Below are 20135 nucleotides of genomic sequence, written 5' to 3'. Positions count from 1 at the left end.
AACGACATTCCTCGATTTTTAATAATCAGTCCAAAGACGAAAAAATTTCAAAACTTTCTCCAGGATGACGTTACTTTTAAGAAGCGAGAACGATCAGTCATTTTATTTATGATGGTAAGGGTGATAGTGAATCTCGAAAAGCCCTTTATCTGGTACTTTTTGGCACATTGATGCACCCTTTTGAACTTTTGAACTTTACTTTTAAAATTTGATGCACAACAGTGAAGCTCTCCTAGTAGGGCTCCCAACACTTCTGTGACTTACTAGGAGACATCGTAAAACACCTTCCAGAGGGTACTGCAGGCAGGGTCCTATTTGAGGCTGACTTATGGCCCTTTCACACTACATCGTAGAATATTTCCTGGTAGCATACTCTCTTTTAAGAATTTTTTACGCTATATGATCATATAGAGCGAAATTAGGTTGGTTTTGCTCGAAATCTAGGTATTGCTAAATAAAGTCGAGCCCTGCTTAGAATTATAAGTTGTATAAGCCCAGAAGCAGCAAAATAGAATTTCGGGATAAGCAATTAATCAATTCTGTAAAAGACACTTTTCCTAAAAAGCCTTTTACGTTTGAAAAGAACTTGAATCTGCATCTTTTTTCCGCATTTTTAATTTGAAATAATTTGATTGTGATGATTGTAGATGATGTTAGGCTATGAATATGATCATTGTTGGAATTTTTTGTTAGCCTAGTGGGAAAGGACTCGTTTAAGTTTGAAAGCTTACACTTAACATAGCGTAACTTGACTGCTTGGTGGGAAAATTGCATATTTAGTTTGAAAACCATTTTAATGGAACCATTGCACTACCTCAAAAAGTTTGGTCGTAACCCTGGGAAGTTCGTTTTTGACAGAAGTTTATTCTTTCAAGAAAACTATTGGGCGGTAAAAAAGTTTTAGCTTTTGCTATTGACAAGCGGGGGGGGGGTGGGTGGGTATTAGTGGTCTCGTCTGTACTACTTCCAACATCTTCAGGTTATCTTAATCGGAGCTCCTAAGAGAACAATTTCCGCTAAATTTTCTTTTTCTCTTATAGAATTGAAACTAAAAAGAAAAAAAAATTATTGCTTTCTACTAATTTGGTGTGTCTTTTTCTTAATCGCTTTCTGCCTTAATTGCTAAATGTCTTTTAATCTTCTTTTCCACTTCATCGATAAATGTATTTACCTGTTTGCGTATCACAAATTAATGTGATAACTTGATTAAACTTGCCGAACATATAATTTACCTCATCTATGTAGGTTCGAGCCCAGGAAGAATCGTGGAAAGCCGTAAATCTTTTAAATTTAGCAGCAGCAAACAAGTTCAAATCTGAAATGTTTGATCTTGGTGTAAAGTCTTCCCTTGACTCCTTCATAAAAGGTGAGTCATCCTGTAATAATTCCAATTGGATGCTGATGATCTTTGCTCTTCTTCTTCTTCAGCAATTGAGTGTTTATAATTTAATTTCTTAGACTGCACGGCGTTTCCATTTGTAAATAATTATAATAGTTGTCGTCTTGGATATTACTAAGATGTTAGTTTTTTTGTATTTTCGTTTATGTTTTGATTGTTTCTTTAATTTATATATTCTATTTAATTTAGTTTTTATATGTATATTTTTTTACGCTGATAAAGGCTTCTGGAATAAATTCAATAGAATGCTGATGATATTTGCTCTTCTTCTTCAGCGATTGAGTGTTTATAATTTAATTTCTTAGACGACACTGCCTTTCCATTCACAATAATTTTAATAGTTGTCAAATTGAATATTATTAAGATTTTAGTTTTTTAGTTTTTTGTTCGTATTTTGATTTTTTCTTTAATTTATATGTTGTATTTAATTTAATTTAGTTTAGTTTTTATATGTATCTTTTTTACGCTGATAAAGGCTTCTGGACGTGAAGTCGAAATATTTGGACCTTTTTTATAGTTAATTGAAGAAACTTTTTACACAAAACAAGTTTTTCAAAGAAAAGTAAATAGCTCCAGTCAAGAATGGGCAGAAATAATGTCAAATGATCTTCCAAGCGTAAAACTACCACAAATCACTAACAATAGATAAATTAAAGTCAGAACGAACCGAGATTACAATAAATAGCCAAGTCAAATTCAAAAAGAGCAAAAATTAACATGAATAGGGCTAATAACCCTCATGCCTTCTCAAGACCAGAACACAAAAAACAAATAATAAAAATAATAAAAAATAATAAAAACAAATAAAACAAAAAACAACAACAAAAACAAATGGCCGCGGATGGTGGGTTTAATTTACATATACTGATATTTATTCCTTAAAGTTTTGATAATTTTTCTTTATGAAAGTAAGAGAATTGAAAATATGTCAAACGTATTTTGTTTATTAAAATTGTTAGAGCAGAAGAAGCCATTGTAGCATCCCCAAGAGTTTTAACTTAATACTCCCAGTCGTTCTCGACATATTTCTGAGGTGTCTTATTGGCAACTATAAACATAATGCCTTTTGAGTTATTTTAGTGCAATATTCACTTTTAAAGAATAATGGGCCAATTGTATAATTGTGGGGGGTTGACATGCCTCATACCTCTAAAGACATATTTTCTGGACCGTTCTACTATGCTGAGAAAAACGGCTGTCTCAAAATTTTGACTGGATGTGTTTGGAAAATGAATGGATTTGTGATAATGGCTGCTTGCCCTCCAGTCTCTTTTTACTCTTAAAAAGGGCACCAGAACTTTTAATTTTGAATCGAACTAGCTTTTTCAAAAGTTTCAATGATATTCCTAGCTATTATAGAGCGGTGCTGCCTATGATATTAATTATATGCTCCTTTGAAAACCTGAATGCATACATTTTTTTTTCGTTTAATTGAAACTCCTAAACGTTCCCTATAAGCTTCATCTTAATACCCTTAGCGTCATTAGTTACAGTAACTGTAGTGGTGGTATTAAAAGTATACATATAGTGCCATCTGGCTAGTTTAAAGTCCCCCACCACTTACCCTTAAAGGTCTAAATTAATAATATGTTGCTCTTCAGATATTGCTTTGCTCCCTTCTCGAAAGTCCACACGCTCATATTTTGTTTTGATTTAGTTCAACATCCGCCTAAATATTTCTTAAAAGCTTCACTTAATACCCTTAGCTTGCACAGTAGCATAGTTGTAGCAGCATTAGTTGCAGTATGCGCATGACACCTTTGGTTTCTTCAACACACGCTGAAATTTCAGCTATGTTCATGCCAATAACCAGTCTCGAAGCATTTCTGATGCGTCTGCTTGACAACCTCTGTGTGCATAGTTTGTTTCAAATTAGTTCCGTACAGTTTCTATATATTCCAAATTTTTCACCACAGTATCCTTAGTTTTAATAGCAGTAGTAGTAGTAGTAAAATTAATTGTAGTAGCGTAAGCTTTAGTGGCAGTAGTAGTAATAGGAGTAATAATAGTAACAGCGGCAGTGGTATGAGTAGAAGCAGTAGGATTAGGATGCAAATATTTCTTTTGGTTAGTTTAACATCCCTAACAACAAGCCCTTTTAGTTTCAACTTCACACCCCAAACTGTTCCGAAGATATTACTGTTACACCCTTTTGCAACCTGCATACAGAGGGCGTGTTCTGATTCAATTCACATTCTCCCTCAAAATTGCTTGAAAATTTTACCTTCGTACCCTTATGCATAGTCGTAACTGGAGTCACAGTAGTAGTTTTGATATATTACTAGAAATAGTATTGAATAGCGGTAGGACTGTTAGCAGCAGTATTATCAACCTATTACCTATGATCAGTTGGACATCCCTCTCATCAAATCCTGGACGTTTCACCTTGATACAATTAGCCATTGCTATGGAATTGCTGGTATTTCCTTTTGATAACCTGTATTTTCATATACTTCTTGAAATTTTCATCTCAATGCTCTTAGCCTTACAAGTAGTTGCGACAGAAGTAGTAGTAGCAGCAGTAGTAAATGTAGCAGTAGCAGTAGTATTAGCAACAGTGTGCAACATACTGCCTTTTGGTGATGTTATCTTCCCTTAAAGTATTTTCTAAAAGTTCCAACTGAATGCCCAAATCGATCCCTGAGATACGGTATTTTGACAGTGTGCATGCATGCAGGGTCTTTTGATTTAGTTCAAATTTCCCCGTAACTATGTAAATGGAGAAGTGTGGTAGTAGAAGTGGTGGTAGCTGTTTTAGTATTGTTAGCATGCAAATATTGCTTTTTTGATAATCTCTCTCATAACTTCCTGAATTTTCCAAATTAATATACTCAGTTATTCCTGAGTTGCCCCCTTTTGACAATCCGTATACACATAACGTGTTTTGATTTAGTTCAACGCCCCTCTCAACAATCTCTGAATGTCTCATATGAATATTTTTCTTCTTATTGGAAAGTAAAGCTTAAACATGCACACCTTTCTCAATAACATATACTAGGTGAAAACAATGAACGAATTGCCTAACTTAGAGCCCTTCTCCTGAAGACTGTGGGGAGTTTAACATCCCCAAAGACATTATTCCCGGACCTTTCAGCAAGGCTGAACAAAAGCAAGGCTGAACGAGTTATGCCCCGGGCATAACTTACAATCCTTGCCAATGGGCCCTGGGGGGTCGTCTACACCCTAGAGACATTGTTATATTATTTTGGACTATTGGTAACAAAATGGCTATCTCACAATTTCAGTTTTGGGAAAAGAGGATGCCACGGAGGGGGTTTAGTTGTTCGTTATCATGTTTGACTCTTAAAAAGGAACTAGAACTATACATTTCAAATCAAATGAGCCTCTTCTAAAGTTCACAAGACCACCTCTTCCGTAAAAGCCTTATACACCCCTGAGGTATAAGTTACCACCCATACCCCCAAACTTTGGTGAATTCTGTCCACTTCAAAGGCCTTATTATATGATCTTCGGACTATGTTTGAACGAATGGCTATTTCAAAATTTTTATCGGATGCATTTGTGGAAAATACAACGCAGAAGGGGGGGGGGAGAGAAGCGGATACCCCCGATCACTTTGACTCCTAAAAAGGGAACTAGAACATCTGATTTTCAGTCCAATGAGCCCCATCCAGAGTTTATCTGACCACCCTTTCAATAAAAAACCTTATATGCCTTCGGGGCCTAACTTTACAGCCCTTGCGCTGACCGCTGTGGGGGGTATCATCCTTAAAAACACAATTTCCAGACCTTTCAACTACGCTGAACAAAATGGCTCCCACACAATTTTGATTAGATGTATTTTGAGAATTGATTGGCGTGGGGGGGCTTGTTTGCCTCCTAACGCTTTTGACTATTAAAAAAGGCCCTTTCAATTTCCAACCGAATGTTTTTTTGAAGTTTTTACGACAACAAATGGCCATATAAAATATTTTATTAGATACAGTGTGTGTGTGTGTGGGGGTATCCATCCTCTGATCACTTTGAATCTTAAAAAGGTACTACAACTTCTGATTACATATCCAATGAGCTCCCTCTGAACTTTATACGGCCACCCTTTCTTTGAAAACTTTATATGCCCCCAGGGCATAACTTGTAGCACTTGCCCAAAGGGCTTTTGAATGAGCCGTTTGAGAAGTTTCTACGACAAGAAATGGTCATCTCAAAATTGATATCTTATGCATTTTAGGAAAATACGAGATGGCGGGGGGGGGGGGTATCCGCCCTCCGATCACTTTGAATCTTAAGAAGGATATTAGAACTTCTGCTTACCAATCTAATAAGCCACATCCGAAGTTTATGCGACCACCCTTTCTATAAAAACTATATGCCCCTAGGGCATTACTTACAACCCCTGCCTTGAGGGCTGGAGGGAGGAGTGTCATCCTCAAAGTCATCCTAGCGCTGAACTAAATAGTTGTCTCGAAATTTTGATTGGATGTGTTTGGGGAAATGGTGGGTGTGAGGGGGGGGGGGCTAGTCGCCCTCTAATCACTTTTGACTATTAAAAGAGGCCTTAGCCCCTTCAATCTCCCATTGAATGAGCCGTTTTAGAAGTTTCTACGACTAGAAATGGCCATCTCAAAATATATATCTTATGCATTCTAGGAAAATACGAGATGGGGGGGGGGGGGAGTATCTGCCCTCCGATCACTTTGAATCTTAAGAAGGATATTATAACTTCTGATTACAAATCTAATAAGCCACATCCGAAGTTTATACGACCACCCTTTCTATAAAAACTATATGCCCCTAGAGCATTACTTACAACCACTGCCCTGAGGGCTACAGGGAGGAGTGTCATCCTCAAAGATATAATTTCTGGGACGTTTAACTACGTTGAAAAAAATAGCTATATAAAATTTTTGATTGGATTGTTTGAAGAAATGGTTGGCGTGGTAGGGGCGTTAGTTGCCCTCTACTCACTTTCGACTATTAAAAGGGGCACTAGTCCCTTCAATATCCAATCAAATGAGCCTTTTTAGAAGTGTCTACGGCAACAAATGGCAATCTCGAAATTTCTATCACATGCATTTCGGGAAAGTAAGAGGTGTGGGGAAGGGGTGTCCACCCTCCGATCACTCTGAATCTGTAGAACTTCTGGCACTAGAACTTCAGACTACTATTCCAATGAGCCCCCTCCAAAACTTATACGATCACCCTTATTAATAAAACTTATATGCCCTCAGAGCATAACTTACAACCCTTGCTCTGAGGGATGTGGGTGGTTATAATCTTCAAATACATAGTTTCCAGAAATTTCTACTAATTTGAACAAAAGGGCTGTCTAAAAATTTTGATTTGATGTGTTTGGGGGAATGGTGGGCGTCGGAGGGGGTTTAGTTGCCCTCCAATCACTTTTGACCATTAAAAAGGGCACTAGCTTTTTCAATTCAATCGAATGAGCCCTTTCGAAGTTCCTACGATAAGTCCTTTGATGCGAAGTGCTCTGGCCAAAGACGCTAAAAAAAAAACATAGTGCCCACATCACTCTTTACATAGGCAGCGCTATTACGCTGCCTATGATTAATCAGACTGGATATTATTGAAAAAATTTTAGGTTTTAGAAAATTTTTTGCAATGAGACCTGCAAAGTTTCTTCATAAAATGACAAAAATATGATGTTAGAAAAATAAGAAACACACAGAACCATTAGCGATTCTTATTCCGTATTACATATATGTTCCACGGCCCTTAGTCCTTTTTCTTGTTGAAACTGATGTTTCTCAAAATTCGAGAGGGGGATGACCAGGGGCGTAATTTAACCCTCAGATGAAATCAGGTTTATTCAAAAATAATTGTCAAAACTAAGATAAGCCTGCATAATTCAATCATCCAGAGAAACGGGTCAGTTTCCTTTAGTGTATCTTTGCCTTTATTGTATTATATGGCTCATTTTTCAGTTCTCATTGTCATTTTACTTGGTTTAAGAAAATTAGCTCCAACTTTATACCCCTCCCCCTGGATTCTGACGAAATTACGCCTCTGCTGATGATCTTCTAAAAGCTGAGCGTGACATTCCAATTTTTTTGCGCGTCATATAAAGAACAAAAAAAAACTGTACCTTTTCTGCGTAATAATAAGACAGGCTTCTTCTAAAAATGAATCTCTTCCTGAATTCAGTATTTATTATCATCTAAAGTATCTATATTATATACTAAATCTACCTGATAAGATAATTACCCCAGCCTGTCCATACCTAGTCATTATCGTAACCTACTAATGAAACCTTGCACAGGGTTATGCTCCTTGAGGTTGATAATTCTTTTCTATTCCGTCCTTTGCATTTTTCTAAAGTTTGATATATGACTAATTCCTTTTTTAACTGGTTATTCTTTGATTATATATTTAAATATGTTCTAAGACCACATTTGCTATAGACACAACTTCTAGACAAAAGAACTGTTTGACAATAAACATCAAATAACAGTAAAATAAAAAGAATAATTGAGATGTTTGTAAAAACCATGATAATTTAATACGAAGAGAATAATCTAACATTTCTTCTCATCTTAAACAAAGATCAATTGATCATATTAGCACAAATCAGGTTATTAGACAGGCGTAGTTAAAACGTAGTTGTTTAACTTAGTTGTTTCCAGTTACAGTTTACTTCATAAAATAATTTTTTCTTGTTTTATATTTAACTTTTTTCCCTTCCCTCTTTTTGGGTGTTGAGTGCTGACGACAGCTCGGCTGAGGTTCTTGCCAAAATATCCGTTTTGTCTTCTCCTTCGCTTCTTTTTCATTGGCTAAAAAAAAAACACAAGCTCTTAGTTTCTTAATTTTTTTTTTTACATTTTCTCGTTATTATTTTCACTATTTGTCAAATATTATTTATTTCTAGGAAGATAAACTAGGAAAAAAAAATTACGGCCCACGTCTAATAGTTTGTTTAAATAATCACGGCTGCTGTTTTCCTAAGAGATGTTAAATGAAAAAACACGTTTTTTGAACTGAAAGTAAGGAGCAACATAAAAATTCTAAACGAACCGAAACCCCATCAACCCTTGCTCTTTACGCTGGAGCCTTAAAGCTTTTCAAAAATAAATCTAATTCAAAATCGACAGCCCTTGTGTTTGAGTGGTCTTCCTTAAAGAATCACGACAAAAAATCAAACTTTAGCGTAAAGAACGAGGGTTTAGAAGTGGCAATTTTTTCATATACAGAATAATTTCTATTCGTTTTAAGGTTTAATGTTGTTCCTTACTTTCAGCTTAAAACAATTATTCTTTAAATTTAATTTCTGACTCTTTCAAATCATGTTATTCCCCCTTCACTCCTCTCGCGTAACATTATTAACAGATCTCCCTGTAGAAAATCCCCCTCCTCCCCGCAGAAAATTAACCCCAAAAATTTGTGAATATTTCCCAATAACAAATACTATATGTGATCAGTATGGGCAAATTGCAAAACTTGCAGCCCTTTCCCCAGGGACTCTGGAGGTTTATGTAATCACCAAAAGCATAGCTATTGGGCCTTTCGACTAAGCTGAATTAAACGGCTGTCATAAAGTTTTGATCGAATTTCTTTGGGGGAAAATGGGCATGGAAGGGGGGCTAGGTGTCCTCCAATATTTTTTGGGCGCATAAAAAGAACACTATAACTTTTTGTTTCCGTTCGAATGAGGTTTCTCCCGATCTTCTAAGACCACTGGTTCGACACCATCAACCCTGAAAAAACAGAGCAAAAAACAAATACGCATCCATGATGATTGTTCTGCAAAAAAAAAAAAAAAAAAATAAAAATTAGAGTAAGAAACCTCTACAGTAGGCTTCTCTGATACGTTGAACCTAATGACGTTATTTTTGTTTTTCCAAAATTAGGCAAATATTCTCAGGCTCGCAGCTTTTGATGGGTATCATTAAATTTAATGGACTTTTTTATGTTTGGGATCAGCGTAAAAAGCTAACCCTTTTGATGTATTTACTGTTATCAAAATTTCTTTTTTAGAGTTTCGGTTTCTATTGGGCCGAGTTGTTCTTTACTTTACAGTTCGTTGCCACGAACTGTAAAATAAGAGTGGTAATTTGTACTGTATATAACTGGCAGTGTCGGTAAGGAAACCGATCTTTGGAATCCCCTTTGTTTGTGTATGTTAATGGATCAAAATATTGCCAAATAAATCCAAACGTTGATTCTGGCTCAGATAGTTGAGAATATGACTCCCGATTTTGAGATCACCCTTGATCCTGATCTCGAGGTTTCGAGAAACCATGACTCGAAGCTCAAAAAAAAAACTCTCTTATCTTTGCAAAAGAGTACACGCTATATTTCACCCAACAGGCTTTGCTGCTAATTTCGGTCGGAGAAAATAACCATTCATATTTGTTAGGAAAAACAACAAATCCTCCCATTTCAATAATTTCGGTCTTGGAGGAGAAAAGTGTGTTCTAAGCAAAGAAGAAACAACAAAGAAAAAAAATGGTTAATAACAATTAAATAATAATTAGCAATTTTTAGAGCTGAAAAAAAAATACAAGCAGAAAAATACAAGAAAATATAAATAAAATGCAATATATATATTAAGAGACATAATTAAATATAACTAAAATAACATATAAATGCGGAACTGTCGCTTCTATTTGGAATACGGAAAAGACCCCTTGAATTGTAATTCTTATAGACCAATTACAGTTGTCAGCAATCTAAGTAAGCTATTTAAATACATTCTTCTGCCGCATATCAATACAAACCGCAGCTTGGATACCAATACAGTTATGAAAAATCCTATCTTGCCCATGAGAAGCGTTTGGTGGTACAGAGCTCTGAACTTGGTGCCTCCTCCAAGCCTGCGATCTGACACGTAGATCGTACTACATCACCGTAGGCGGGAACGCAATTTTCTTTTGTTGCATACGCGGTGAAAATGCTTGGGAGGTCTATTGGTATCTACGCTGTGGGTTCCTGTCTCCAGCCGCTAGCATGGCTACCGCGCACTGTGTCCCAAAAATAAATCGAGTTTCCATTACTGTATTGTTATCTAAGCTGTGATGCAAACTGTGAACTTGATGCGAATCAGTTCGGATTCAAATCAGTGCTGGTTGTCAACATGCTCATCGCGCAATAGCTACTTTATTACAGGCTGCTACTTCACTCAGACCAACGGTCATAAACCTCACATTTGTACGCTTGACTTAGCTAAGACATTTGATCCTGTTTGCCATGTCCAGCTTTCGCAGTCTTTCGCTGTATCAGGAGTTAAATTGTAGAGATGTAGTCTATAAGATTTAATAAGCAGAATTTAATTGTTCGAGGAGCTGATTTACAGAAGTTTTAGAGTTAACTAGAATTAGCCATGCATCGTTTTACATACAAGAAATGAAAAAAAATAGAGATAAAAAACCGTAAAGTTTCTAATGAAGACAGTGAAACAATCTAACTAAATTTGGAATGTTTCGCAATCATATCTGGTAATGTTCTTAGCTGGAAAGTAATACATAATTAATGAAAAAGAGCAATAATATTTTAAGAAATACGAAACATAGTAAAAAAAGAAAAAGTTAAAGAACAAAAGTTCATATCTAAACAGAACTAAGAGAAAAAAGTAACAAAAATATTAGTAATTTTATTTAATAGGTAGGTTTATTAAGATTTAATTATCAAATTATAGTTTAAATTAGATAAAAGTAATTACGAAGCACAGGTAGTCAAGTTTTTTGCAAAAATAATCCACTGTCAGAACGCAGCTGAATTTGTTTATTCTGTTAGTATTATATTCATTAACCTCTTTTCTCTCTTTTTTTCCATACCTTGTTTTAAATTCTTCAGTTAATGTATTTGCTTGTTCTTATCGATCAGTCAAAACTCTTGCAGGCTATTATTAATCAGATTTGTTATTTTGAAAGATGCTTTGTATTTATTCAACTTTTTAATAATTAGTTTCTATTCAAAAATGAGTGTAAAAGATAAAAAAGGAATTGGTCACACCGTTTCTTAAGCAAAAGCCTGCACATGATCGCATTATATAACTAAATCTAAATCATTACCATATTTAACGATAGTCCTAATTCTTCCTTCAAAAAAAAAAAAGTTTCATCCATTCAAAAAACCCCACAATCTACCTCTCAGACACACCTGATAATTCACCATGACATACATCAAAATTCCTCATATCCTTGAAAATTTATTTGAATTTTTTTTTTTTTTTTATTCCAACTGCTAAGCTTAGGAAGTAACCAATAGAATTTTATTCCAACAATAGAACATAAAGAGTGATCTAAATCATTGCCATATTTAACGATGGTCCTAATTCTTCCTTCCAAAAAAAAGAAAAAAAAGAGAAAAGTTTCATCCATTCAAAAAACCTCACAATCTACCTCTCAGACACACCTGATAATTCACCATCACATATATCAAAATTCCTCATATCCTTGAAAATTTATTTGAAATTTTTTTTTTTTTTTTTTATTCCAACTGCTAAGCTTAGGAAGTAACCAATAGAACTATAAACGGAGACATGAAGATAAACTAAAAATAGTTTCTTCTTAAATTAAATAATACATACTTATTTCTTCTTAAAGATGATATACAACTTCAGCTGACTCAGAGTACTTTTCAATTTGCCAAAGGGTTTTTGACATTTGCTAAAGCGTCCATATCAATGGCTCGTACCCAGTATATGCAAAAACTGGTTGAAGATATCCTTGTAGAAGCTGGCAACTTTCATCTCAAGCATATTGAAAGCCGTTTTAATAAAAAGAAAGATGAAAAACAGGTTAGGTTTATTCTTATTATTCTATTTCTTAATATTTTAGAATTCGTTGACGAAGAAAAATTCACCTTAGGAATTATATCATAGGCAGCGCATAGGTAAAGAGTGATGTGGACCCAATGTATTATTTTTTGTTGTTGTTGTTGTCTTAGACCAGGGCACTTTGCATCGAAGGAGCTGACGTAGAAACTTCGAAAAGTTTCTGGAGTGAATGACAGTAAAAATTTTGAGACAGCCATTTTACAGTGTTTTTAAAAGCTCTGAGAATTATGGGTTTGAGGAATACACCCTTCCCACAGCCCTCAGCGCAAGGGTTGTAAGTTATGCCCAGGGGGCATGTAAGGTTTTATAGAAAGTGTGGTCGTATAAACTACGAGGGGGCTCATTGGATTTGTAATCAGATTTTCTAATACCCTTTTCGAGATTCAAAGTGATGGGAAGGCGGATATCCCCCCCTCCCCAACACTTCGTATTTTCCCGAAATGTATCTGATAGAAATTGTGAGACGGCCATTTCTTGTTGTAGAAACTTCTAAAACTGCTCATTCAATTGGAAATTGAAGGGGTAGGGCCTCTTTTAATATTCGACAGTGGTTAGAGGGCAACTAGCCCCCCCCCCACGCGCACCAATTCCCCAAAAACATCCAATCAAAATTTTGAGATAGCCATTTTGTTCAGCGTAGTTGAAAGGTCTGGAAATTTTATCTTTGAGGATGACGATCGCCCCCCTCCCCCCACATCCCTCAGCGCGAGGTTTGTAAGTTGTGCTCCAAGGGCATATACGGTTTTTTATGGAAAGGGTGGTCGTATCAATTACGGAGGGGGCTTATTGGATTGGAAATCAGTTGTTCTAGTTCCGTTTTTATGAATCAAAGTGATCGGGGGCACTTACTTTTCCCGAAATGCATTCAATTGAAACTATGTGATAGTCATTTTGTTACCAATAGTCTAAAAATCACATAACAATGTCTTTAGCGTGGACACAATCCCCCAGAGCCCATGGGCAAGAGTTGTAAGTTATGCCCGGGACATATAAGGTTTGTATGGAACGGGTAGTCCTATAAGCTTTGGATCAGACGGAGCTTATTTGATTGGAAGTCCGAAGTTTTAGTGTCCTTTTTAAGTGTCAAAAATAATTAGGGGGTAATCAGACTCAAGCCTACATTCCCCAAAACATATCCGATCGAAATTCTTAGGGGTTTATTTTGTTCAGCCTTGTTGAAAGGTCCAGTAATTATGTCTTTTGGGATATCAACCTCCCCACAGTCTTCAGGACAAGGACTTATAAGCTAGACAAGTCGTTCAGTGTTTACACACACTATATGCTATTGAGAAAGGCGTGTATGCATGTTTAAACTTTGCAAAATTCAGGAAATGATAAGGGCAAATTATGTTCTGGTCGTGAGAAGGCCATGGTTATCAGCCCTACCAATGTTAATTTTTGCTTGTTTTGAGTTTGATTCGACTACTTATTGTAATTTCTGTTCGTTTTGAATTATCATTTATTTATTTATATTAATGTATACTATATATACTATACTTATTAAATTATAAATTAATTTAATTTAATTAAATTAATTAATTAAATTAATTAATTAAATTTTAATTAATTTAATGAATTGTTGATGACATCGACAATGAGTGCTACCATTATCCAGGGATTTTCTCAGATTTCCCTTAGTTTCCTCAAAAGTGATTGTTTCAAAGTTGTCAGTGTCGGCAAGGAAATCCTGATTTGGGATTCCGTTTATTTATGTGTAATAATGGAGCAAAGATATAAAACCAAATATGAATTTTGGCTCAGATGGTTGAGACTCCCGATCTCGAGGTTACCCTATCCTGTTCTTAAATTCGGGGATAGTGGAAGCAATGAACACTACATAATTTCCGAGACTTTCAAATATATCAAATCCTTGAACTCAGTCTCAAATATGTATCTGCTAAGCTACTGAGACAATGGAGGTAGTCAAAGATCTATCAATTGAAAAAGTGGATTTTGCATCTGTATTTTGAAGTTAATACCTAGAACATTGAAATTATCTGCGTAATTTAAGCCCCAAAGAGTCTTACCTTTCTGCAACTTTCAACAATAGCCCCTGCTGTAGGGCAAGATCTATCAAAACAGTCTGAATAAACACTATTGCTGAAATCTTTTTTTCTTTTTTTTTTGCAAACCAAGTGCCATTTCACTTATATGTGAACAATTAAACACGCTTCCTTGACCGACCTTAAAAAAAAAAAAAAATTACATTTCGCAAATAGGGACTTGAAACCTCTCTGCTGAGGTCTTCTGTAATCCTCAGCTCGGTCATGTAATTTTCTTCAAGATCACTCTCCGTCTGCAGGATTTTCCCCTCTTTTTTAAAACTCGGAAAAATTCTAGGCTCATAGCTTTGAAGATAAATTTTAAAGTTGATGACTTTCACGTATTTGGGATTGTCAAAAAATTCTTTTCTTCTTATGTAATATACATGATTTCATTTTAAGAGCTTGGTTTACTGTTAGCACGAGCTACTGTGTACTAAAGTTTGCTACTACAAACAGTTGGATCAAAAATAATACACGCCCAATTATCTGTTTTATTAATACAGCTGCCTAATCATCTTATTAGTTATTCATTAATGTTCGTTCATTAGTTGTTTACTTATTTTATTTTAGTTTTCATTTTAGTTGTCTCCATTTTTTGGTCTTATTTTTGAATTTGTGTATCTTATTGAATATATCTTATTTATTTATTATAATAGGATATATTATAATTATCTATATTATTATATAGATATCAGTTGTTTATGGAATCGCACCCCCCCCCCCTCCCCATTTCAATTTTAAACTTACTAAACAGTCTATTCTTATCCTTTTTGTACATTGCAAATAGAATATCTTCCCGTTAGAGGCTTTAAAATGACGCCCGTTTATAATTATTAAAAAGATTAGGTGTTGAATTCAAGATTTTTGAAGTAATTACTTAGATTTCCCCTTATTTTTGCTTTAAATTTTATTTACCTTTTTCCTTCATAAGCAGGTTTTTCTCAAATCTTAACTTTATTAACTAAATTTGTGTTTGACTGCTTGTCGTCAATCCGTCATGCAGATGTATTCACTACTTAACGAAATTCTTAGATATAGTGAACTTCTATTCCAAGTAAAGTTGCCACTGGGGAGGGTGGACATTTGAACTCCTTAATAGAAGACCAAACATATAATAATGCGCAAAATTTTATACAAAAACTGCAGCGTAACACCCCTTCACCGGTAATTTTTTTTTACCAGTGTAGAAGGGTGTTATTTCGAGCTTAAAATAGAATATGATATTAATATACATACTTGCAGGGAGATGGGAGGAATGGGGAGCAGTTCCTAAAAATAACACTGGTTAAAATAACACTACACATAGTTAGGTACGTTCTCACTTGACAAATTCAAAGATTTCGATTTTATTTCCAGAGTCTTTTGAATTTTAAATTTGAGCATTTAAATTTGAATTTAAAACATCTAATTTTGCGGCAGATTTAATATAAAGTTACAAACTAAAAAGGAGCTCATGCTCAAATTCTTTTGTATTTTTGCAACAGATATTTTGTACAACTCTACCTATGCTGAACAAAATCTTAGTTTCTCCTACGAGTTACGTTTGTTCCTATAAATTCTTATATTCCTATATACTATGCCTAGTTATTACTATGTTGGTTGTCTGGACTTGAGGTAATGGTTAACAGAGATAGACGGGAGTATTCGTACTGCGACATTAGAGGTGAAATTCTTGGACCGTCGCAAGACGAACAACTGTGAAATTGTGTTAACTATTTTAAATTAGATTAAGAACTTAAATCTTTCCGAAATGTAATTACCTTATTTAACCGACCTTTGCATCATCTGTTGAGGAAAAATTAAAACTTTCTCCAGGACCCCCAAGAACCATGAGAACATACAAAGACTATAAATATACCAACTTAAAAAAAATTAACTAACAGAAAAAACAATAAACAAAGCAAAAATACCAGTAAAATACCTGGAATACCACATTAATGATTGTGCAAAGCCCCTCGCTACCGAACTTGTAAAACGCTCCATAAAAAAGTCCATATACATATCCTGTTTTTTGTTAGTTGCACTCCTGTCATTAATGTTCCCTTTATTCCGCTCCATGAGCCAAATTCCTTTTGCTGAAATGAAATATGAAATGAAGAGAGAGAATTATTATATTTTCCAAGCAAATATTACTCAGAACTCTACCTACACCGAAATGCCTTTGTTTGATCAACTGTGAAGGAAAGATTGTACACATGATGTACATGGACTTAGGGAAAATTTTCCCTTGACTAAGTAATATTTAATTTTGTTTTCGTATGTTTAGGAACTAGAAACAAAATAATATAGAATAGAAAGAAAAGATACACACTATAGAATATGGAATAGAAAGAAATAATATAGAAAGGAAAGAAACAAGAATTTACAAGTTCTAAGTAATATAGCAACCAAAACAGAGCCGCGTACTTATGTATGTTTGGTATGCCCCTCCCCCAAGAAAAAGGTGGCTCTTAAGATACCGAATGATTTAATTTCGGAAAATGCTAAAAAAAAAGTATGCACGAATATATATTGAGTGTGAGTATGTATAGCACAAATTTGTATATGGCTTTACCCAAATAAATTTTTTTAGAACTTCATAACTTGCGACGGCAAAGTTCTACGATACAAAATTTCTGTAAAGTTCTTTTTTTTCTCTAATTTATTATCATTTAATTACAGGAGCTTTTCATACGAATGAACGCGTCATTTTTACTCGAAATGGTGATCCCGGTGGTCGAAGATAAATGTATCACATTTTGGTCTCGTCCTGCTGCCAATTTACAGCGATTAATTCACACATTTTCACACCTTACCCTTGAGGATGGAAAAGATCGGTTTCTTTGAAAGGTATCCTTAGGATCTTGCCATGATGTTTTTCTTTTATTTGCTGATTTATTTTTACCCCGAGTTTTAAGGGAAGCTAAGAATTTATATAACTTAAGAAAAATCAAATTAGATTAGACATTTTCTTTTCGTTTATTGCTTAAAGCTGTCAATAATGGCTCAATTTACCTTAGCGTAGGCCGTATCCAGGAGGAGGGGGCTTAAGGAGTTTGAACCCCCCACTGAAATGTTTTTCCGACTTGTAAAAATGTAACAAAAATGTATTCCCCCCAAAAAAAAATCCTATATACGACCCTGACCTCAGCCTAGAAAATAAGTCAATCTCATCTTTTTTTATTATTATTAGTTTCTTAAAGTTTTCTTTTTTCCGTCTTTCAAAAAAAAATTATCCAAAAGGGACTTAGCACTTTAATCAAAAACAGTTTAATCACAAAGGAGTGCCGAATGGGTGGGTGCGTGAGGGATTTGTGCCCTTGCCTAGATTTTGAGTTTTTTTTTCGAATTTTCCAAGTAGAAAAATACTGCTCCCCTCTCTAGATTTTCAAATAGCACCCTGTTTCTTATCTTCTTTAAAATAAAAAAAAAAAAACCTTGTCCCTACCCTGCTATGTTTTGTGAATTTGAAACACTAATGGCAAAGGAAGAGGTAGCTTACCTATATTTAAAGAGATTGTGATTCAAAACTTCTCCTTTATTTTACTGGCCTTAACTTCATAGCTTACATAGCTTACATCATAGCTTACATAACTAAAAAATCAGGTTAAACTATAAGCCTCACACAAAAGAACTAACCTGGCCTTACTTCCTTTTACAGGCTTAAAGTAGTGCTAGGCCTGACCATTAGACCTTTTGATTCTATAGGTACGGTTTTAAAAAGGTGGCCTTATTTGTCGCTACGAAAAATATAGAATTATGGGGTTGGCACTCGAAAGTAAGTAACATAAATTTTAAACAGTAATGGACGATATAGCGAACATAGTCCACATTTTCGATTTGATATTTTTTTTTGCCTGGAACCGATTCCAGAATTCCGATTGCATATTTGGATCAATGGTGAGAGGAGGAACAATGTATTATTTAAATTTAAGAGGTGGAGGTAATTTTATTCCATTTTTTCATTTAAACTACGGTTTTCAATGAAAATTTTGAAAATGAGTATTCTTCAAAATCTCGAGGAGGGTATCAATTTTTTTTTTATCGATGCCACTGATTTGAATTCAGCAAAGTTGTTACACAGGAAAATAATTAAACTTTTTCCCCATGAAATCTAACATACTGAAGTCCAAGGCAACACCGACCCTTAGAAAGTTTAAGGAACGGTAGTCCTACTCCTTTTTGTTGTAACTTTTGTTCGTTCTAAGTTTGATTTGATTGCTGATTTCATTTTTTTTTTTTTTTATGGAATTCATGCACTCTTCTACTGTAGTATCTTTTATTTTTATGTTTGGTATGATTATTAATTTTAAGTTTGAATTATTGTATTGCTTATTGTATTACTTATTGTATTACTTTTATTGTATTACATAATTGACTTACTTTATCTATATTACTAGTTGTATTGCTTTAATTGTATTATTTTTGTAGTTAGATATCCATTTTTTCTTTATTTTTGTTGTGTTTGTCTATTCTTCTGTAGTGTGTTTTTTGCTTTTTATCTTATATTCCATCTGTTTCTTTTGATGGGAAATTATTATCATTATTATATAACACCCAAAGAAATTCCGAAGCAAAGAAGTCCTGGCCCTCATAGGCTTTTTAAGTAATTAACTCCTACATCTCTTAGAAAATATTCCTTATAACATAACTTGAACCAGCATCTCTTAGAAAACATTCCCTATGACGTAACATGTACCTGCTGGCTGCCACGGAATGACGGGATAGGGCTCTAATGGAATCCAGGGATAGGGCTTCTTAAAAGCAGGGATATGAGTGTCATTTAAATCAGGGATATGGGTATCTTTAAAATCAAAGATACGGGTGTCTTTAAAAGAAAAGATATGGATGTCTTTAAAATTAGGGATATGGATGTCTCTAAAAGCAGAGAGGGAATACTAGGTTTCTGTATGCACAGGTTTGAGTCTATCAGTCTAAATCCTCTTATTAGTATCATTGTTACTATTAAATACTATTATTATGGGCGGACTCACTAAACTATATCATAGCTCAGGACACAAAGGCTGATAGCCCCACCCCAATAAAAACACAAAGAACCTAATTAGCGGTTTATGGCTGTTGGATGAGTTATCCATACCTTCCATATAGCTTGTCAGCTGTCGAGCTTTGCCCGCGATAACTATGTCCCCCAGCTTATTACCTAATTTATCAAATGTTACCAGCCGGTATCGATTCTGCCTTGACATCCTTCTGCTATATGCCTTCTTCTTTCTATAGCTATTTATCATTTTCGGCAAATTGGGAATCAACTTCAATTCTCGCACAATCATCAATAAACTTGTCCAATGCAAATTGTAATTTTTACTTTTAAATATTTTCTTCTTTCAGGTTTGATGTTTACAAGTGTTCTAGATCTTCCAGTTCCTTATACTACTCTTTTATATTTGTTTGTTGTGTTTTTTATACTTGAGTTACTTTTGCTCAGAGTTCAATAAATTTGCTGTTCTTGCTGTATAATCTTTGATACGAGGTAGCAGGTTACTGGCAAGGTTTGACCATAGATTTATTATCTCAAGGTTTATTTTCCGTCTGGAACCTTCCAGTTACAACTTTGCAAGGCTCAGCTGGAAGGTTCAAGGTTATTACCTTAAGGTTTATGTTCACTCTGGAACCTTGTAGCTGCCGCGGAAAGTTCAACTGCAAATTTCAAGTTATTACCTTAAGGTTTATGTTCCCTCTGGAACCTTGTAGCTGCCGCGGAAAGTTCAACTGCAAATTTCAAGGTTATTACCTTAAGGTTTATGTTCCCTCTGGAACCTTGTAGCTGCCGCGGAAAGTTCAACTGCAAATTTCAAGGCTATTACCTTAAGGTTTATGTTCCCTCTGGAACCTTGTAGCTGCCGCGGAAAGTTCAACTGCAAATTTCAAGGCTATTACCTTAAGGTTTATGTTCCCTCTGGAACCTTGTAGCTGTCGCGGAAAGTTCAACTGCAAA

The 20135-nt window shown here is 34.9% G+C and overlaps 1 protein-coding gene across 1 annotated transcript in view; it reads left to right on the top strand.

The window, feature by feature from the left end:
- The window catches only part of LOC136026975 (exocyst complex component 8-like), a 73607-nt gene extending 53950 nt beyond the window's left edge, over nucleotides 1–19657 (top strand). Inside the window, exons 11-14 of the mRNA XM_065703846.1 lie at nucleotides 1246–1366; nucleotides 11923–12116; nucleotides 16862–17029; nucleotides 19529–19657. Of these exons, the coding sequence (XP_065559918.1) occupies nucleotides 1246–1366; nucleotides 11923–12116; nucleotides 16862–17026 (480 nt within the window). The 3' untranslated portion in view covers nucleotides 17027–17029; nucleotides 19529–19657. The remainder of the gene's footprint in view (nucleotides 1–1245; nucleotides 1367–11922; nucleotides 12117–16861; nucleotides 17030–19528) is intronic.
- Nucleotides 19658–20135: the final 478 nt, after the last annotated feature.

Source organism: Artemia franciscana, chromosome 5 (assembly GCF_032884065.1).
Source record: "Artemia franciscana chromosome 5, ASM3288406v1, whole genome shotgun sequence".
In the NCBI taxonomy this organism is placed as follows: Eukaryota; Metazoa; Arthropoda; class Branchiopoda; order Anostraca; family Artemiidae; genus Artemia; species Artemia franciscana.
The sequence above is the reverse complement of the archived record's forward strand: the minus strand, read 5'-3'. Positions and strand labels throughout refer to the sequence as shown.